General features: G+C 41.3%; 1 protein-coding gene across 1 annotated transcript in view; it reads right to left on the bottom strand.

Annotated features, from left to right (window-relative positions):
• LOC117055078 (contactin-associated protein-like 4) overlaps positions 1 to 22,985 on the bottom strand; it is a 259,168-nt gene that overhangs the window by 153,013 nt on the left and 83,170 nt on the right. Inside the window, exon 3 of the mRNA XM_033164421.1 lies at positions 13,962 to 14,155. Coding sequence (XP_033020312.1) covers positions 13,962 to 14,155 — 194 coding nt within the window. The remainder of the gene's footprint in view (positions 1 to 13,961; positions 14,156 to 22,985) is intronic.

Raw genomic sequence — 22,985 nt, 5'->3', positions numbered from 1 at the left:
CCACTATTATCATGAATTCCACTGAATTAAAATGGGAAGGCAATGGAAAGTTTGGCACCTCAAATTTGTTTCTATGACATGAAGAGTAATAAGTGGGCCTCAGTATGGAAGGCTTCTCTTTAAGATGTCAAGAGCCAGTGTGGTGTAGTGGTTAAGAGCGGTAGACTCGTAATCTGGGGAACCGGGTTCGCGTCTCCGCTCCTCCACATGCAGCTGCTGGGTGACCTTGGGCTAGTCACACTTCTTTGAAGTCTCTCAGCCCCACTCACTTCACAGAGTGTTTGTTGTGAGGGAGGAAGGGAAAGGAGAATATTAGCCGCTTTGAGACTCCTTAGGGTAGTGATAAAGCGGGATATCAAGAACAAACTCTTCTTCTTCTTCTTCTTCTTCTTCTTCTTCTTCTTCTTCTTCTTCTTCTTCTTCTTTTGGCAAAGGGCTGTGGTTAAATGGCAGAGCATCTGTTTTGCATGTAGAACAGGTCAGGTTCCCTTACAGCACCAGAGAAGGTTTCTGTCAAAAACTCTGGAGCACCTCTGCCAGTTAGTGTAGACAAAAAGATAAAAATGGTAAAGGACTCCCAGATGGTTAAGTCCAGCCAAAGATGACTATGGGGTTGCGGTGCTCATCTCGCTTTCAGGCTGAGGGAGCCGGCGTTTGTCTACACACACAGCTTTCCGGGTTATGTGGCCAGCATGACTAAACCGCTTTTGGTGCAACGGGACACCGTGACGTAAGCCAGAGTGCAAGGAAATGCCGTTTACCTTCCTGCCGCGGTGGTACCTATTTATCTACTTGCACTGGCATGTTTTTGAACTGCTAGGTTGGCAGGAGCTGGGACAGAGCAACGGGAACTGAACCCGTCATGGGGATTCGAACTGCTGACCTTCCGATCGGCAAGCCCAAGAGGCTCAGTGGTTTAGACCACAGTGCCACCCATATTCCTAGTGTAGACAATACTGAGCTAGATGGACAATACAGTGGTACCTCGGGTTACATACGCTTCAGGTTACATACTCCGCTAACCCAGAAATAACGCTTCAGGTTAAGAACTTTGTTTCAGTTTTTATTTTTTATTTTTCTAGTTTGTTTGTAATAGTTGTATTTGTTTGTTGTATGTATTTTGTTGATGTTTTGAAAAAGTTAATAAATATACTTTTTAAAAAAGAGCTTTGCTTCAGGATAAGAACAGAAATCATGCTCTGGTGGCACAGCGGCAGCAGGATGTCCCATTGGCTAAAGTGGTGCTTCAGGTTAAGAATAGTTTCAGGTTAAGAACGGACCTCCGGAACGAATTAAGTACGTAACCAGAGGTAACACTGTATGTCTAACTTAATGTATTCCTTTTTTTCCTACATAAAGTGTGTAGATTAACTTTATTTATTTTTTACCAAAGTTGTGCTCCTAAGCAGAATTACTTGGCAGAAAATTCTACTATTGAAATATGTAAGACTTTTAATAAATTCAAATGCGTTTACGGTTAGGGTGCCAGAACTGAAGCATAACATCTGCAGTTTTCCTCTGGTTACATTTCTCTCTGATTTATTATATACTATTTCACATGCCACAGTCAGTTTGTCAGATTTTACTACTAATGCCTTTGAGTTCGACTGCAAGAGTCGGTATCCTCCCCACCATTTATGCTCTGGAAAAATCAATGAAACTATGCAAAGGGAAAGAAGGGGAGAGAAAGAGAGATGATAATGAACTTTTACATGTGCGTTAAATTACAAGAGAGCTGTGCTTTTATACTGCTTCCTGAAAGTCACTAATAGTGCAGTTCTCTCCAATTTATGGATGGGATATAATTGGAAATAATAAACTGTTTAGCACAATGTTATACATATGTACTGAGAGGTAAACCCCATTGGGCTCAATAGGGCTTACTGTATTTTCTGGCATATAAGACAACTGGGTGTATAAGACGCACCCCAACTTCTCCAGTTAAAATATAGAGTTTGAGATATACTCAACTGCAGATTCTCCACCCGGCGTATAAGACGACCCCCGACTTTTGAGAAGATTTTCCTGGATTAAAAAGTAGGTTTATACGCCAGAATATACGGTACTCCCAGGTTACATGTCTAAAATGCAAGTTTTTAATCTGTGATATTTTAAATATATTTTAATATTTGATGGAAGCTGCCCAGAGTGGCTGGGGAGACCCAGCCAGATGGGCGGGGTACAAATAATAAATTATTATTATTATTATTATTATTATTATTATTATTATTATTATTATTTGCTTAAGGTATTTAAGAATGGTGCATACTTTTCTAGAGTTGTCTTTCAGTCGGATATTTCAAGCTAACAGCCCTATATTATTCACAGTACCAGAGCCCAGCCAACATTTCTGCAGTATAGCTAGCCATTTGCATCAACTTAAAAAACAAACCAGGAACAAGTCTGGAAACCAATTGAATCTACCAACTGCAGGGCACAGACAAAACAAATAGGTCACCCAACCCTCTTATACAGTGTCACCTTAAGAATTCTGATATATTATAATTTAATCAATACCAGAAGTCCATGGGCCATGAGAATTATAAGTTGCAGAGTCAGGCAAAGTATTCCTTACAAACGCTGGCAGAGGGATTGTGCAAAATTTGACCTAGCTCCTGTGCTGATACAGTGAATACTTGCTTTACTGCAGTGCTACTTCGTGCGCTGCTCATTGGGTTTGCAAAGGATCTAATATACAAAGGATCTCTTACACACCACCAGAAGGGCCATCATAATGCCTGCAGAGCTTATTAATAAAGAACATCCCTACACCTTTATTTTACGTTTGTCAGAGTTTGGGTGAAAGATAAGCGAGCCTCAGTCGCATAGCTCTACTGCCTTTGCCAAATGTAGGATGCAGCTTTATCTGCAATGGCATAAAAGTCTATTGGCATCATCGTTGCAGCTAAAGTGGACCCCTGAAATTGGGCTAAAAGCCAGTTCAACAGTAGCTGTGGCTGTCCGGGTGGTGGACAGAGAGAACATCAGGGATATATATGAAGACAGAAATGTCATCTCACATTATGTTCCATCAGCCTGCATTCGTATTCTCATGAGCACTCAAGAAGGTGAAACCAACTCGGTTATACAGATGTAGACTAGCAGGAGCAATTAATTACAATGGTTCCTTAATATTCATTCAGACTTTTTTTCTTTCAAAAAAATGATTTCAAACTTTTCCAAAGCATTCTCTAGACTCTGATCTAGCCTGCTGAAGTTGCAAATATGTTCTTTCCACATGAACTATAAATCAAGTAAAGAACTATGCACAATGGATATTTTTAGGAAGGGCAGTAAACAGATCAATAGCACCTGAAAATAATATTGATGAATATTAAATTCAGGCATAATGCCTATCCTCTACTGTACTATCAGCAGGTTTTCAATTGGAACATAAAACAACAACAACTCTATTTTGCATAAATGGAGAGAACAATCAGCAAAAATTTTATTGAGGCAGTGCCAGGCCACTGTAGGAATACTGAGGAGGAAAGGAAGGCAGTATTTAGTTAAAGCAAAAAGGTCTGCAAGTTCCAAACTTGATAACAGAATGAATGTCCCTTTAAAAAAAATACAGAACCATTGCTAGCATTCATTAAAACTGCAAGTAAAAGGGCAAAAGGTCATTCCTGGTTATCGCTCAGAAGATAATGAGGATTGTTCATGGTGCAATATACCTAATCCCTATGAAAATTAGTCAATGAAGGTCACAAACTCTAAAGGGGACTGTGGCAAAGAGCTGGGAGGAGATAAAATGATTTTCATCAACTTTCATTAATTAAAGTGCTATTAATTACTGCTCAAAACACAACAGCAGGATCCCATGAAGCCATATATCATGGTGTGTGGCAGGGCTTTAGTTTTGGTTTCAAAGAAAATGCAACTAAAATATGCCATATCGACTTCGGATCCCAAAACTTTAAAAGAGACGGTTTGAGTTGCACACACAGGGGATTAAAAAAGCCCTGTTAAATCAGACCAAAGTCCCCTAGCATCCTGTTCTCACAGTGGTCAACCATATTGCAATGGGAAACTCACCAAGTCCTACTCACAATAGACCCTTTGAAATTCATGAACCTAACTTAGTCATAGTTACAGGTAGGTAGGCGTGTTGGTCTGCCATAGTCAAAACAAAACAAAACAAAAAGTTCCTTCCAGTAGCACCTTAGAGACCAACTAAGTTTGCATGCACATGAAAGCTCATACCAAGAACAAACTTACGGTAGTTGGTCTCTAAGGTGCTACTAGAAGGATTTTTTTATTTTATTTTGTTCTAACTTAGTCATGTTTACTAACTTCAGTTAATAGGACTAGCATTGAATACCACCCATTATGGCTAGGAGGGGAAATCAAAGAAACATTTATAGCCTTTTAGCATGTTTTGCCCTCTACAGCATTACAGGGGTTGGAGAATCAACATTCCTGTTCTCTTTTTGAGTCAGTCACTCCAGACTCGCCTGTTGTGACAAGTATATTAAAGACCTGTGTTGCAGCTTTGCATACGTATGGCTTTGAACTGAAAGATCCAATGAGAGAAAGATACAGAGACATTCATAATATAGTCGCTGTCTACCATGTGCTCAAGCAGGGACTAGTAAGAGTTAAAACATCTTATACGTCTGGGCTTTAGGGAAAGGGAATTATTTAGTATTCACATTTAAAGCCTTTGGAATACAGTGGTAACTTGGTTTACCAAAACACCTATTTCCGGGTTTGCAGCATTCTTAATCCAAGTTCTTCATAAGCTAAGCTGTTCTTAAACCGAGGAATCACAAGACAGAGAAACCAGTAGGAGAACACTTCAGTCTCCCAGGACATTCTATAAAAGATCTCAAAGTAGCTGTCTTAATACAAAGAAATTTCAGAAATAGACTGGAAAGAGAAGTGGCTGAATTACAACTAATCACCAAACTTAAAACCATGGAGAAACCTGGTCTGAACAAAGACATTGGATTCTTATCTCATTATACATGACAAAGCTATCTTTAGCCATCTCACCCCTTGCCTTCCCTGCAAGACTAATTGCAGCCGTTAAGAGTAGTCAACAGGTTTTCCACACCTATCAGCTGATCACCCATTCCCACCACCCTCTGAGTAATACCCCTCCCCACTCCCTCACTGTATTTAAGGGTTTGGTGACTTCCGTCTCAGTGTATCTGAAGAAGTGTGCATGCACACGAAAGCTCATACCAAGAACAAACTCAGTTGGTCTCTAAGGTGCTACTGGAAAGAACTTTTTATTTTATTTTGTTCTGACTATGGCAGACCAACACGGCTACCCACCTGTAACTTAAACCGAGGTACCACTGTATGCCTTGAAGGCAAGGATATGCAACTATGGAGATTTGCAACTGTCCCTTGCCAAGGCAGAACATAGGCTGAGATATAACATCTAGTTCAACTTGAGTTTCAATGAAAGCCTGAAGATTGGAAGCCAAGGGTCAGTTGCCAGCGGAAGCCTGCACAAGAATTTCTGGTAGTGCAGTGGGGCTTTCCCCCCAGAGTCCACTGCCAAATTCATTCTGGAGGGGTTCAAGGAACCCCCAGAACACTGGGGTGGGGGGTGCGTGGGTGGGGAGGCACACAATTCCATCAGGGAAGCCGAAATTCTTATTCTGATGGGAGTTCTCCTCTTAGCATTGTGTGATTGATTCCCTCCCCAGGTCTCTTCCAGGTCCAACATACAATTCACTGTGCCAGACTGGCTCTCCAACTTGACTGACTTTCTGAGTGACAGCGGACGGCTGAATTTCTTGAAATATGGATTCTTTAAATTACTGCTTGTAAATTCAATTACTTCACATGGGGTATGGCCCAGCCTCCTGAAATCTCAGCAAGCTATTTCAAAATGGTTGAAGCATCACAGCCGACAAGCTGAGATTTGGGGCCTGTCAGATTGGAAAATCTGGGTCAGTCTGCACTGCGATAATGTACTGTGTTGCTAATTGTTGAGAGGGGCACATTCCCAGGAATAAGTTCCCATAGCTGTGGGAACTGCTCTTTGGAGATAAACAGCTTGACACTGCTCATATCTCATTTCTGCTATGATAGTGAATCCTGCACATCGTGCCTTCCTTGTAGCTGTAGATAATTATTTCTGCACATTCTAAAAGCTAGGGAAACATGGGTAAGACAGGGGATCTCTCATATTGGGATCCTAGAATGTGCCTAGGGGAAAAAAACAGAATATTGATACCATGCTACATAATTGTTAGGATTACTGAGATAATATATATGAATCACTAACGTTATATATGCATTGCTATTCTGTAAATTCACAAAAAAACACCCAAGAAACAGTTTAACTCACCAGCCTGTGCTGACTAGGGCTGGACCTGTTTAACATTATTAGAACAATATTAGATATTTCGTTATAAAACATCACAGGGTATACAATGATGATGATGATGATAATAATAATAATAATAATAATAATAATAATAATAATAATAATAATAATAATTTATTTATACCCCACCCATCTGGCTGGGTTTCCCCAGCCACTCTGGGCAGCTTCCAACAAAATATTAAAATACAATAGTCCGTCAAACATTAAAAGCTTCCCTAAACAGGGCTGCCTTCAGATGTCTTCTAAAAGTCTCATAGTTGTTTTTCTCTTTGACATCTGGTGGGAGGGTGTTCCACAGGGCGGGTGCCACTACCAAGAAGACCCTCTGCCTGGTTCCCTGTAACCTCACTTCTCGCAGTGAGGGAACTGTCAGAAGGCCCTCGGAGCTGGACTTCAGTGTCCGGGCTGAACGATGGGGGTGGAGACACTCCTTCAGGTATACTGAGCTGAGGCCATTTAGGGCTTTAAAGGTCAGCACCAACACTTTGAATTGTGCTCGGAAACATACTGGGAGCCAATGTAGGTCTTTCAGGACCTGTCTCAGTGGCCACTCCCAGTCACTAGTCTAGCTGCCACATTCTGGATTAGTTGTAGTTTCCAGGTCACCTTCAAAGGTACTCCCATGTAGAACACATTGCAGTAGTCCAAGCGGAAGATAGCTAGAGCATGCTAGACTCTGGCGAGACAGTCTGTGGGCAGGTAGCGTCTCAGCCTGCGTACCAGATGGAGTTGGTAGACAGGAGACTTTTTCATCTCTTTCTCTGGATCTGCTGGGGATTGAACTTGGGACTTGCGCATGCAAGATGTATGTTCTACTTCAGAATCATTGCTATTTGTCAAAGAGTTGGGATGTAAGATGAGTTTCAGTTATATGAGACTCAAGAAGAGGTAGCACATCAACCAACGTTTGAGAACTGGGAGTATGCGGAACCATTTCTGAGATTGTTACAGTGGTTTGCTGATAAATGATTATCACCAAAATCAAAACGAAATGAGCAGCAAAACGAGTCCTTGCAGAGGCGTAATATCCTTAGCCTCAGGTTGCGGCCTTTAAACCTATTTGCAAAATACTCAACACACTCAACTATTACATTGACCTCACTGTTCTCCAAGAGGCAGATTTCATTCCCACTGCTCCTTATCACCTTGTCAGCAGTGCAATTGTGGTGAAAAAGAATACATTGATATGTTTGATCTGTGAACTTTTAATTCCTATAAAGCATCAGCTTCCATAAACTCTGGAACAAGATGGACTTAGATGCACATTATAGCCTTTGTTGTTTAAGTCTCAATTCCCTGACTGGCACACATTGTGCTGAATATAAATTGTCTTGGTCTTTACTCTGAGATTAAGTCAATGCATCATCATCCATACTTCCTTATATCTGGTATTTCTTTAATATTGATCCATGTAAACTTTTTTGGGGATATAACTTAAATGACGGAACTTTCTGCAAAACGTACAGTGTCTTCGATCCTTAAACCACTTAATCTAGATTAAATTTTCATTTATTTATTTTATAAATTATTCTTTGAGCAAGGTAACTGGTTGGAGGACTGTGGCAGGAAGCCGACCTTTTAAAACCTGGTAAATTATGTTTCGTTTTTATGAAAATGTGAGTTTTACAGTCTACTTTTCCTTCAGTTTATCTTGAATTTGAACAGCAGCTTTTAGAGTAACTGAATTATACTAAATAATTGCACAAGGGCTGTGTGACCAAAGACAAGAGTGTGACCCAAACTAGCACATTCAAGAGTGTGACAACTAGCACATTCATCTGCGATAAGGAATGGGTAGCTCCAAAAGATTCTTGGGAAGCCTTTATAGGAGGTTTGAAGGAAACTGATAAGGTGGAAGGAGGAAGTTGCTCTATAAAGTGTGTTCTCCTTCATGGAGAGCACGTGTTGCGGTGGGGGCTAGCAAGTCACCCCTCTGCTGCTGGGCGGGTTTGTATGGATGGCCACTACTGTGATTGGGCTCTGGCTGTCGTTGGGGAGATTCATATGTTGCAACTTGTTGATGGACAGTCCAGAGCCTATAAATGACCCTGCACTCAGCGTCGGAGCCCTCCTGGCTTCGTGCATCAGATCACCCACCCGCCCTCCCGCCCTGTTATTAGGCCTCTGCATTGACCTTGCTATGCCTGTCATGGGGTCGTCTGCGTTGGAGCAGGGGCCTGGTAGGAATTTTTCCATTTGGCTGATTGGCTGGTGCCATCTGGTTTTCGCCTACTGCGTAGCAATTAGTCACAACTTGTAAGGTTGGCGGTTAGGCATTGGTTATAAATTGGTTTAGGAGGGGCAGAGTTGGCTGTGGTTGCCCCTTCAAAGCTGCTGCTGCGTGGGGAATTCCGTTAAAGGAATCCAGGGGCTCACCATGCTTGTCCGTTTCCCCCGGTCGAGGGCCAGGGCCCACGCAAGAGCCCCTGGGAGCATTTGGGGAGAACGGGCGCACATTCTCTCCCCAAAGTGTTTTCCCCTATACGGACTCCACAGGCGGGCGGATGTCAGTTCTGTCCCCAAAGGGACAGATAGTCTTAACCAATGCCTAAGCAACCACTCACTTATTTTGTATTCAATAAAGTTGTGGCCAAATTAATGCTAAAAACCTAAAACTTATATCTGGTGTGAAGTGTGTTTTCCTTGAGGGGTGGTTTGGGGACCTCGACACGCAAACTACAGCTGCTGAAATTTCCTCTTCTAGAACAATTAAAGGTGTAGGGCCCGATCCCCCTTTGCATCTGGCTATCACAGCAACTGGCCCTCAGGAAAGTAAGGAGAGAGTAATAGCTGTTCCTACATCAGTGAAAAGCTAAGGCCAGGATAAAGTGCCAACAGTCGAAACCAGTCCTGTCCTCATGCCAACAGGAAGACCCTGAAGCTCATATCATTGGACACCGAATTCAGGAGAGTATTCTCCACTGTTCATAATCAATACCTCTTTAACGGAATTAACAGGGGAAACATATAAAGTTAATTTGAGCTGAGTTAATCTCTTGCAAAGATTAAATGAATCCCCTTTAGAAGGGCAAAGTCTTGTACAAAAATATGCGTTTTTATCATTAAGTACAGCTGCTGCACCAGAAAATTGGAGGCTGGTCAAAAGTATTCAGACTGAAAAGATACAGAGGCTGGTCCCAAGAATTATAGATTGGCAAATCATTTTCCATTACCATGAATAATAGTTGAGGGAATGGTTGGGAGTGATGCTGCGAAGGACAATTACAAATGATAGAGAAATTCAGCCCAGATTGGTAGAAAAAACTACCTCTGACAAATGTTTCAATGGGGCCCTGTTAATAAAATATAGCAAAACAGAAATTCTGTCTTGACATCAAATAGGTGCCTAATTATTCTCTAAGAAACATGTAATATCCACTAAGAATAAGAGGGTAATGAATGCTAGAATGCACTCAGTATTGAATGCAAATGTTTCCTTTTTACTGACACTCACATAAATATTTCATTTTAATAATGTCTACATAAATGATAATTGTTTTATCCAAAATACATATGCTACCCAGAGAAATACATTGCTTGCATAATATGATTCACAACATAACTATGACCTTACATCCTTCATACAGGACAGAGAACAATGTCGCTTCAATGAACCATCTGTGCGACATGTTCAGGTAGCAAGGTCATGTGCATCAGAAGCTGTTGAATTAACTTCTATTGCTCCACTTTCCAAAAGAATGTATGTAAATTGTGTGCAGTTTTACTATATATACACATTGTTCAGTGCACCTCCTTAAAAAAACCACAATAATATGTGTGTGCATTTTTACCTAAAATACATATTTTTGTGCCTCATTTTTCAGACCAAAACTGCATCGCAAAAACTGAAGAAGTGCAGAATTTGAGTGATAGCTGCATTCTGATCAGCAAGTTCCGGAACATCAAATTGGCTTAATTCACTGTGAAAAGTGGACTGAATGAATTTCTCCCCATCCCTATTCACAGGCCCTCATCTTAGACATCAGAGAGTTGTGTCACTTTCAAGTGCCTCTGGAGATATGCTCTCTGGATTAATGATTTATTCATTTACTAAAAGTCACGCTAGAATTTCAAAAAATAAAAATAAAAAATCCTAAAATATATATAAAACAAACAAAATAAACCAAACCATGTTTTTTTCTGCATCAAGGCATGATGTGTTCGTTGGTTGTAGAGTAAACAAGGATTTGGGCTAGTCTTGTGCTTATTGCAAACTAACTACTCAGAAAAGAAGTTTCATTGAGTTCAGGGTACTGACTCCCATGGGATTAACTCATCAAAGGGATATATTCCCAGGTAAATGGGATTAGCACTGAAGTCTTACTTCCTGAGCAATATGTAAGATACCAGCAGATTTTTCCATTTCAATTCAGCCTGTGTAGGGCAAAGTGCTTAGAGTTCTGGACTAGGACCAGTGGTAACATCCGAGGACAAATCTACACTTGGTCATAAAGTTTACTTGGGCCAGTCAATATATCTTAGTCTAACCTACTTCAAAGTGATGTTGCGAGAATAAAATGGGAGGCAGAGAACCATGTATGACACCTTGAGCTCCAGCCATGGCAGGCGGAATATAAGTATTAATAACTAAATAGATCATTGACAACAGTTGCGGGTGTCTTGGCCTAACAAAAGGAAATGATTTGTTGTTGTTCAGTCGTTCAGTCGTGTCCGACTCTTCGTGACCCCATGGACCAGAGCACGCCAGGCACGCCTATCCTTCACTGCCTCTCGCAGTTTGGCCAAACTCATGCCACTCGCTTCGAGAACACTGTCCAACCATCTCATCCTCTGTCGTCCCCTTCTCCTTGTGCCCTCCATCTTTCCCAACATCAGGGTCTTTTCTAGGGAGTCTTCTCTTCTCATGAGGTGGCCAAAGTACTGGAGCCTCAACTTCAGGATCTGTCCTTCTAGTGAGCACTCAGGGCTGATTTCTTTGAGAATGGATAGGTTTGATCTTCTTGCAGTCCATGGGACTCTCAAGAGTCTCCTCCAGCACCATAATTCAAAAGCATCAATTCTTCGGCGATCAGCCTTCTTGATGGTCCAGCTCTCACTTCCGTACATTACTACTGGGAAAACCATAGCTTTAACTATACGGACCGGAAATGATTTAATCTCATTGTTTTTTAGAATGTGGGCCTTTGATTGTAAGTTTTCATTTGTAACAACTTCAGTTTGCTGCTTTTATCCCTTTAACCTATTGCATTCATTCTACATAAAACCTCTTCTGAAAATTGGTTGTAATTTTAATGCTTCAATACCTCAGTTAAATTTTACTGGATTATAAACTAATCTGGTCAATGACTGAAAATAAATACACCCCTAAAAGCACTTACAACATCACACTGTCAGAGATTAACCACCTTTAACAACACACAAAAGAAACAGGTTTATTGCTCCTTATAGGCCTCAAGGCTGCCATATTTTCCGCAGAATTCAAAATCTAACTAAATGACCTATGCATAAGATCATGATAGCAAGTGGCTAAGCAGTCACACTAAACTGTTCAAGCCCTGAGTTAGATAAAAGTGGATTAGGACAAAGAAAATTGATTTAATATGCTGTCATGTAGGGCTGTATCTTACGTTATATGAGCAATAAGCAGTTTGCACAACCAAACTTTCACTTTCCCTGAAAAGATTCTCTGAAGAAACTTAGAAAATCAGGAAAAATTGTCTAAAATTCAGGAATCCTTTGATGATTTCAGTCAAAGAGTAATGGATCTGGGCAAAGGCCCATCTAGTCTAGTATCCTGTTATCACAGTGGCCAACCAGATGCCAAAATAATGCTTGCAAGCATGTCATGAGCGCAACAGTGCATTTCCCAGGAACTGGTAAACACAGGCATACACAGACAAACAGTAAAGGCAATAGCCCAATTCCCCATGAAATTTCCTCTCCCTGCTACAGCTCTCACAATGTTCAGTAAGTGCCCCTGACCAGCTGGAGAGGTTTTCCAGGGCTACAGGACACAACATAGGAAGGGAAAGACTGGTTACATGAGCTGTGTCTCCTGCTTGCCAATCACTGGATACAAACTACTATATTTAAAAGTTACTCTGCCTTTTGAACAGACTATCACAGCAGCAATGGCATTCCCACCACCATGGGGATGAATTTGCGCCATCAGCCTTACCTGCAGGAGATTCCTAAAGGAATTTCCCCTGGTGAGGGAGCAAGGTCACCAGCCATGAAGGAGCAGACCTGGTAAGTTTAGGGCCTCTCTGACCCCCCTCCTCGTCCTGTTTCTGCTCTGCACTAAAGGTGGAAAGTTCTGGTATAAAGATAACTCCATCTAGTGGGCTTCTCTCCACGTGGATTTCCAATAGCAGATGGCCTTCTCTTCCACCTTCCATCCTTCAGAACAGAGCAGAGGCATGTAGGGGCTCACCCCAAGTTAAGAGGGTGATCCCATATGTAGCAAACTTCAGCGAACCAAAATTCACTTTGCTAGTAATAATTAATGGAATGCTCTGAAGGCTTCTGAATCCAGCAACCAAGACCCAGCTCCACACAATAACTCAACGTCATTATCAGACCTTCCTGATTCTCCCACTACAGCTGCTTTTGCATAAGGGAACAGCAAACATTCATTATAAATAATTGTTTATCAATAGCAATAGAATATTCAAAATGTTTGTTTTCTTTTTATGTGACCACTGTATGCATTTTTCAGTATGCATACAAAATGATAGGGTTGAGAAGTTTTTTTTTTCATATTATCACATGATCTACCCTTTCATTTTACTGTAATATACACATTGTTCAGTGCATCCCCTTTACAAAACACGCACACAACAATATGTGTGTATCATTTTTCATATTTCACATTTATCATATTACAAAAATGATAAGGTGGAGAAGTTCTACACTGCTAAGAATTCGAAATACTAATAAATACTATTAAATAAATCAACACATTAATAAATGGGGTTCAGATAATGTCTTCTTGGGGCCCTTGGCTTACGTCACATTCCTAAGTGTCTCTACTCAGAACTAAGCCCCACTGAGTAAAATGGGAATTACTTCAAGAGAAGTATATAGGATTCCAGCTCTAATGTACAAGTATGTAAAGCTTTATGTATATTTTATATATTGTGTGCTGCAAGCACAAAATCATATCTGTTGTCATAGGCATCCACATAGTTCATTGACCAATGTTGTATAAACCTAGTTTTACTGAACTTCGGCTTTGAGTTTTGAAAACATCAAGATTTATATTTATTTTCTAATGTTTTAGACTAAATTCACTACACACCCAATATAGTCCCTGTGAGAAAACAGTAAAGTTATTTTCTTTCTTTCCAAGTCACAACAACAGTTAGAAATAATAATAATAATAATAATAATAATAATAATAATAATAATAATAAGCAAATGGTGATATAAACACCTTACATATTCCACAGGGGAAAAAAAATATTTGTTAACTGAACAAAAGGTAGAACTCTATCCAATCTGTATCTTACAAAGGGAGATTCACCTCTGTTTACTCAGAAATTTCAAACTTCCTATGTAAATTAGCCTGATGAAAAATGGCGCAGAAATGCACACAAATGTGATTACCATACTGAAAACATCAGCGGTGCTTGTCACTAACAGAACATACCCAAATGCTTTCCTCTTGACGATACTGCTTCCAGTTCCTTCCACTGTCACTAAACATCAGCAGGTAGCTTGTTACCCAGTCAGAACTCCCATATCCACCTTGGGTTGCCACTGCGGTAATTTCAGTTCTTTCGCCAAGATCAATCTGCAGCCATTGATATTTATTTGATATGAGTGGAGTCCAGCCACCAGCACCTTTAGAACAGGGAAAATATTGGAAGGAGAAATTAGTTCAGAGTGGAAGAATGGAATTTTTTTATATCTTTCTATCTATACACATACACACAAAACCTCAAGGAAAACTGTAGTTGACACAAAACTGAATGGCTGATTGAAACTTGTATATATACAGAAACCTATCTCCATAAAGATATATATCTTCATAAACGGGGGGAGCTCCCGCTGCTCGGTCCCTGCTCCTGCCAACCTAGCAGTTCGAAAGCACGTCAAAGTGCAAGTAGATAAATAGGTACTGCTCTGGCGGGAAGGTAAATGGCGTTTCTGTGTGCTGCTCTGGTTCGCCAGAAGTGGCTTAGTCCATAGCTGTCAACTTTTCCCTTTTCTTGTGAGGAATCCTATTCGGAATAAGGGAATTTCCCTTAAAGGGGGGGGGAGTTGACAGCTATGGCTTAGTCATGCTGTCCACATGACCCAGAAGCTGTAGGCTGGCTCCCTCAGCCAATAAAGCAAGATGAGCGCCGCAACCCCAAAGTTGTCCGCGACTGGACCTAACGGTCAGGGGTCCCTTTACCTTTACTTTTATCTCCATAAACAGGTGATATAAGGGACATGGGTGTCGCTGTAGTCTAAACCACTGAACCTCTTGGGCTTGCTGATCAGAAGGTTGGCGGTTTGAATCCCAGTGATGGGGTGATCTCCCATTGCTCTGTCCCAGCTCCTGCCAACCTAGCAGTTGGCAGGACTGTAAGCAAGATGAGCATCACAACCCCACAGTCGCCTTTGACTGGACGTAACCCTCCAGGGGTCCTTTACCTTTTAGTTGTACAGTGGTACCTTGGTTTACAACCATAATCCATTCCAGAGGTCCATTTGTAAACCAAAACAGGTTGTAACCCAAGGCGCGCTTCCGCCAATGGGGCCTCCCCCCAAAAAATTGTTCATAATCCAAAAAAGGGGGGGTTGTAATCCCAAAAACGGTTGCAAACCGGGACACACACTTCTGAGTTTGACGTGTTTTTAATCTGAAACATATGCAAACCAAGATGTATGCAAACCAAGGTACCACTGTAATGGATTGCTAGAAGGTAAAAAAAAACAAAACAGTATTTTGAACATTGTACCTAGGCAAGACTAGACCAGCTATTCTTAAAAGTTTGTCAAAGAAGCTCTGACTTAAAAGTATTCTGCCCCCCCCATGAGAATGAGCTCTGTTGTACTGCTCAGTTTAAACCCAAACTACCCCCTTGCTTCTCATTTGCTTTAAGGAGAAACATTTTTGAATGGATTCAAATAAAGCAAAGCCATTGTATATTGCTGGGAGTCTGCTTTGTTGTTTTCCCCTGAAGCTTCTTGAAACTAAAACGGAAGTTGATTTCTCTGCCAAGTCAGGAATATTAGTTCTGCCGACTGACAAACGTAACAGCTGTGCTCAGATATAACAATAAGCCATTGTTTATCATTATGAGAACAAGCTACATTGAACCCCGAGCTTGCAGACTCCGGCTTCTTTATCGTTCCCCACCATGGCTACAAGAATAATAATAATGGAAGCTTCTATTTCTATTTTAGATTAACTATAGTTTAGTGTTTTTAGTTTCATAAACAGTGGTTTGAAATTGGCCATTGTAGCCTGACCTCTGTAGTTCATGCATTGGCAACTTCATGACTGGATTACTGCATTGCGTTCTGTTTGGGGCTGTCCTTGGCTTGGTCTGGAAGCTCAGGTTGGTGCATAATGTGACAGCCTGACTGCAAATGGGAGCACATGGCCAACTACTACTGAGCCAGGTTCAAGGTCCTCGACTTTCTCTCCCAGGGCTCTTTGGATTGGAGTGTAAGCATTAAATGCCCCCCATCCCCACAAAACAACACACAATCTCAGAGACTCTAACTCATTTATTTACAGTGGTACCTTGGGTTACAAATGCTTTGGTTACAAACTCCGCTAACCTGGAAGTAGTTGCTACAGGTTGTGAACTTTGCCCCAGGAAGAGAATAGAAAACGCACACCGCCGGCGTGGTGGCAGTGGGAAGCCCCATTAGCGAAAGCGCGCTTCAGGTTAAGAGCAGTTCCGGGTTAAGAACGGACCTCTGGAACAAATTAAGTTGGTAACCCAAGGTACCACTGTAGTTACTCAGTTGTGATCATAATAGGCAACATCGTATCTATAAAGACCAGACATTTGCGTGGAGATAGATCTGGAATAGTTTCCATGTAAAAACAATAAGTCACATCTCAACATATGTTTAAAAAATATCCTGAGCTTATACTTGGAGGTAACCCTATATTGTTGTAAGCAATTTTAATGAAGTTTACACATGGAGGATAACATTAAGTAAGTGAAGAGATGTCCCCTCTTTGTAATTTTTTTTTAAAAAGTCATGAAGCAGCTGTTCCCAAGCACCCTATGCCTCTGATGAGGTATCAAAATTGCTTTTGGATGCTTTTTTAAAGGTGAAAGCTATTTAAAAGAGGGAAAACCATTTAAATGTGAAGTACTATGGCAACTTGGTTCAGGTAAAGTATTCGGTTTCTGAAGTATTGGAGCTCTTCGAGATACTTCATCTCTAAAATATGCCACACATTTCTCTCTCTCTTTCTAAGGCAGAAGTAATCACTTCATTTGGCCTACGTTCCCCTTGAGCGTGCTCCTCCCTTTTACATCAAAGGATCATAATTCACACAGAGTCTGCGAGGAGCTCATTTGCATAATATTCATTCAAGTAAAAAGAAGAAAGTCCTTCTTTCAAGTTGCAAGCTGACTGCGCTGCCTCATGTCTTGCAGTTAAAGATGTGCAGGGCAAGCCCGGTGCATGTCTACTCGAATGTAAGTCCTGCTGAGTTACTCCCAGGTAAGTGTGTATAGGATTGCAGCCTTAGATACACACTTAATGGCAGCATAATGCTCTTCAGAGCCGAATCACTTCTGCCACAACAGAATACACCCAAATCAAATTATTATCTTGCTGGGTTTTCCAGAGAGGGAGCCCTATTAATTTCCCCCTTTTGTGGAATATTCTCCCCAGGGAGGTAATGAAGGGAGATGCCTTCATTATACACCTTTAGTCGTCATGCGAAAACATTCCTCTTTAACCAAGCCTCCGGCTGATTGACACCCAATGCCCTTTTGAAATGTGTTGGGGAGAGGGGATTATCAGGTTGTTCCTGTTTTTGTTTTTATTATACATTTTTTTTGTTTTTGTATTGTGATTTTATCTTGTGAACTGCCCTGAGTCCTGCGGGTATAAGCCGGTGCACCAATTTAAATACTAATAATAATAATAATTTGCTCCAGCAAAGTAACAGCAAATTGATCAAAGTAGACTGGTCCACGCAAACGTATGCCATGACAAATCTGCTTATCTTTAAAGTGCCACAATACACTTGGGGAACAAGTCCCATCAGTGAAAGCCTTGCATGAAGCTTGTGTAATAGGACTTCCTCCTGCCTCTCCTCCACTCAGCCCCTGGTACCCCCCCAAAATGGCTCGGATGAATTGGGAGAAGTACTAGAATCACATATATGGTAGAAGAGGAAGGGCCATTCCATCTGGCAAGCTGCACTGTTTGTTTGTTTGTTTTTACTGAATCTAGACCAAAAATTGCTTCATCTTTTTTTCTTCCCATGAATTGTTACCAACAGTAAGTGCTCTGTATCTGGCAGAGGGTTGCACTCAACTAACTTTTACTCAGAGCAGAGCAACTGAAATTAATGACCATGACTCATGTAGGTCCCTTAATTACAATGGGTCTAACTCTGAGTAAAAGCTATTTGAATACACCCCACTGTTCCCTATAATACACATATTGGTGATGCTAGATTCATGAATGATGCTCTATTTCTGGGTCTTGGTCGAAACATCTACAATCAATGGTAGACAGAGCTCCAGGGATCATAATTCTCCTTCTACAGTTAGTAAATGGGGTCACCTCTGTCAGCATCCAGTGAACATTGGCTAGATCAGTGTGACTGAGGACTAAAGAAATTAATAAAAGATCTGTAGAGGCTTAAATAATTGTTTAATCAATAAACACAGTCAAAACAACGAATAGCTTTCACATAGGCATCAATAACAGCTCCAGGTCAGATGTTCGTAACTGACACATCTGTGATTTACTTCTCAACTGTTTAATAGCCTTGGTAGGCAAGTTTTAAAAGGAGAAGACTGTATAATTTATTTTAGTACAGTGGTACCTCGGGTTAAGAACTTAATTCGTTCTGGAGGTCCGTTCTTAACCTGAAACTGTTCTTAGCCTGAGGTACCACTTTAGCTAATGGGGCCCCCCGCTGCTGCCACGCCGCCGCCACACGATTTCTGTTCTCATCCTGAAGCAAAGTTCTTAACCCGAGGTACTATTTCTGGGTTAGCGGAGTCTGTAACCTGAAGCGTCTGTAACCTGAAGCGTCTGTAACCCGAGGTACCACTGTATATTTAGATTCCACCTTTTCTTCAAGGAGTTTTGGTCAACAACAATGAGGCACAACCCGGATGTTTGATTAACAAATAATGACTGACCCAAGGTCTCCCAGTAAGCTTCTTGTCTAAGCAGAGATATTGAATATATGGAAATAAAACATACAGGGGGATTTCTTGCAAAAAGTAGCTGATTTTAAAATTAGCAGATGGAAATGTACAGCGCTCCACCCTCTGCACAGGCAGTTGGGTGTCAGGCCGGGTTGCCATATGCCTAGATTTCCCAAGACATTACTGGGATTTCAGTGATGGAAATCCACCATTTGACTACTGATTCAAAACCCTAAAATGTATTTTATACAATTGACTTTTTATTTCTATTCTCTGTATATCATATTGTTGTTTTATTGCCATGGCCGACAGCTGACGCAAATAGAAGATTCATTCCTTCATTCAATGACGGAAGTGATGAAAAGTGGCGGTTTGTCCCGGCAACATAACTGAAAGCTCAACAACTTTGGGAATAATATTTTTTTTCAAAGGTCAGCAATTTGTTTGTGTCTGGATTTCCACTTCTTGAAATATGACAACCCTATATCAGGTGGGGAGAAGCGTGGAAAGAGGCTGGTGGCAGGTGAAGAGACTGGAAGGACTAGATTGTTCCATGTTGCACTGACTATTTTTAAGCATACCCATAGCAACAAGCTACTGCTTTTAGGGACCGGCTGAAACATCACATCCCTTTTGAAGATTGCACAATTGGATATGCATACCATTTCCACATTTATTTATTTAATTTAAAAAAGGGTTGAGAGGGGGAATATGGGAAAATTCCATCCACTGTGTGGAAGCAGGACAGAAATAAATAAATATGATAAATAAATTTTTATTTATATCTCACCCTCCCCGGCCAGGGCCGGGCTCAGGGCGGCTAACACCAAATATTAATTACAATAAAAGGTAATAGAAACAACAGCAACAAACAAACAAACAATTAAAATACGGCTTAAAATACAGCTTAAAAAGCTGCCTCATTTCAGTAGCAGCCCATAAATCAAGACCATAAAGGGAGGAAACATCAGATATTCACCTGAGCCAGCTATCCATGATGGTCCTACATGGGCCAGCTAAAAAGCTAAGGGGAAATTTATATACCAAATCCCATATAAGGGGTCAGAGTGAGTCTAAGCCAAAGGCCAGGCGGAAGAGCTCCGTCTTGCAGGAAAATACGTCAAATCCTGCAGGGCCCTGGTCTCTTGTGACAGAGTGTTCCACCATGTCGGGGCCAGTGCTGAAAAGGCCCTGTCCCTAGCTGAAACCAATCTAACCTCCTTGAGGCTTGGGACCTCCAAAGTGTTTGTGTCTGGACTGCACTCACAAGACAGTATATGGCACCCCCAATCTTTTAGTACCGTGTGTCCCTCCCAGAACAGGGTGATATGTAAAGAAGCAAGGGTCAATTGCTTGTGCTGAGCCATGGAGAAGATGGGGGAAGTGGCAGCTTGCTTCTGTTGCTTACTCTGTGGCTGTAGATTGCATCTCCTTCATGATATTTGCTCATTTGTGATTCTTTTCTCTTAGTTATTTTATTGTATTCATTCATTTTCAATCTATATTAATTGCTTATTTGAAAATGAAAATGAAAGTGACCTGCAACGAAAGGCTTTACAAAACACAAGCATGGAAAATAGTAATAAAAATACTGTCGCAGCATTGGGGTGTCTGGGTGTCAACTTTGGGGTCCCCCTCAAGCTTCTGTTTCTAAGATGGGGTTCATAGAAAAAGGAATTGCTGCAGCAGTCAGTCTAGTCTCTTTGCTAAGTCAATGTCTTTCTAACTAAGTCTGTCAAGTAACTCTTCAAGAGAACAGTTGACTGGTTGCCACAGAAACTAGTAGTTGGAAATGGATTGGCTGAATGGGGCAGGCCTTCCTCTCTCCCCTAGTTGGAAGTGATGTTACTGGTGGAATAGACCTGGAGCCAGTCTCATTTTGGTCTGAGCTGGGAAGAGACTCTGTGTTGCATTCAGAACTCTGCTTTTGGTCTCCCCACCCCCAGAACCCTATTGAATGGGCAAGATCTGTAGCAGTGTTACTGCTCTGAACCCCTCCATTTTGTACTTTGCTTCTATATACAGTCATACCTCGGGTTACGTGTGCTTCAGGATCAGTGCTGTCAAGTATCCCGTTTTCCCCGGGATTCTCCCTTATTTCAAGCAGTTTCCCACTGCTCTCCCTTGTTTTTTATTTCCCTTAAATTTCCCGTTTTTAATGGAAGCAGCTCCTCCCCTGCTGGCCAGGGACTGGGTGGGAAGACCTCGCCTACTTGGAGAGAAAAGCCTCAGCCCTCAAAGCAAGTGGGAGCCGTTTCCCGTGCTTACAGGGGGGTGTATTCCTCCCCCTGCATCAGCCCCTATCCATTGCTGTGAGCCCCTCAGTCGGCCAATAGGGTTAGCTGGTGGGCGGAGCCTGGCTGCCTTTGAGCAGCTGCTGCTTCCTGTCCTGTTCCGATGGGATCAGACAAGAAGACGATGGGGTTCCATCGCGCGGAGCACATGGCTGCCCTCCTCTTTGCTCCGCTCCGAGCTCGCTTGGAGTTTACATTGCTGCTCCGCCCATTTTTGCTTCTGGCTCCGCCCACCACTGACATGTGACTTTCCCCGGGATAGGTGAGACTGCTGATCCCTTATTTTCAAATCCAAATCTTGACAGCTATGTTCAGGATGCATTTTTCGGGTTCCAAACGCGGGGAACCCAGGAGTCTTTACTTCTCGGTTTCCCCCGGCGAAGTATGCACAGAAGTGTGATATTGCCGCTCGGGTTATGGACTTTTCGAGGTGCGAACGGCACCCCGGAAAGGATTGAGTCTGCGGAACCGATTGGGTCCATAACCCGAGGTACCACTGTATGTGCAAATAAAACTATATATCACAAAAACATCACGGTCTCCACTGACCTTCATTCTAACCTGAGATATGCTCTGGCATCCCTGAAAACTCTCACTGTTTGGAGGAGACTGCGGTGCACATAACAATACTATTCCAGTTCACAGTAGCAGAATAGTTCGTACAACGTAAGTATCATGGAGTACCTGTCCAGGACATATGGCACCATCAAAAGAGCCTGTCTTGATGAACCCTATTTCTGAGCTGGGGTCAGCTGTGTTTTCTTTTGTTTTCTTGCATTTCCAAATATTGAGTTGAATACAGTATGTAAAAATGAATGTCCACACGCATTCCATAGTAAATAAGGTTGAATGAAACTATTCTTAATAAAATGACAGAAGGGTCACTTTTAAAAAGTTTTTAAACATGAAGTTGCTTCTGGGTCTCATCAGCACCAAAGTACTAGGAAGGAATACAGGATCAGAAATAGTATTTCAAAAGCAAATGATGAAGCAGAGGCAAAATCAATAATGATTTTCAACCTCTTGGCATTCCACTGTAAATGACAATCTTTAGATTCACGGCAAGTCACAAAAACGCCGGCTCATTTGAAGGCACAAGGTCTAAAATGAAAATGTCTCAGAGTTACTTTTCACAAAAAAACCTTATTTCAACTTTCATCCTGATATTGACCAGGTGCTCCTCAAGACAGTTCCTCTTGGCAACAGGCCATGGATTTTCATGTTAATTAAACTTGGAAAGCATTCTGTGATTCAAAGTCATGAGGTTTGATATCTTTTCCTAGCACTGAAGCTGACGGTGACCCATCCCTACCTGCAGAGAATTCAGAATCCATGTACAAGCATCTAAATTGAAGAATAAATCAAACACCCCAATATTAGCATCTTCTGGATCAATGCAACATTGTAAGTTCTTTGCCTATACAAAGTTTCTTATATTAAAAGTATGCTGTCGTACTGAAAAATATTCAGCCATTCTATAAAATTAAGACTCTCTAAAACCTAGTGTTTCTTAATTTAAGGATTACATTACCTTGAACCAAAACACAGGAGTAAAACTGTTTATCTGTAATTAAATGCATTTATTCTCATTCAGCTTTTTTGTTTGCTCTTTTCCCACTAATCTGTCCTTACTTTGATTCTTTGCAAAAATCCTAATGCCAACAAAGGACTCAATTTCCAGTCTTCCTCCCTACCTGCTGTTTACTTAAGTAGTACTTGAAGGATAGCATCAGCTATTTTTAATTTTCAAAACATAAGGACTTGAATGTGGTCATGTCTTTGTGAAAGCTTTGAATATTTTTTTTTTATTATTTTTTAAAAAATCCATCATCATGACTTGGGGTCAAACTACAATTTGGTGACAGATCCATGTGCCATACAAAATGAGGAGTAGGGTTTAAATACTTTCTCCCAGCTGTCGTTCAAGAGTCAGACCCCCAATGCCTCTCACTTCCCCCTCAATTTGAGCCTGAGGCTTGTAACCAACAAAATTGCTCCATTCCTGCAAGAACTTTCACAGGCTCA

The sequence above is a fragment of the Lacerta agilis genome, chromosome 11 (assembly GCF_009819535.1).
Source record: "Lacerta agilis isolate rLacAgi1 chromosome 11, rLacAgi1.pri, whole genome shotgun sequence".
NCBI classification, from domain to species: domain Eukaryota; kingdom Metazoa; phylum Chordata; class Lepidosauria; order Squamata; family Lacertidae; genus Lacerta; species Lacerta agilis.
The sequence above is the reverse complement of the archived record's forward strand: the minus strand, read 5'-3'. Positions and strand labels throughout refer to the sequence as shown.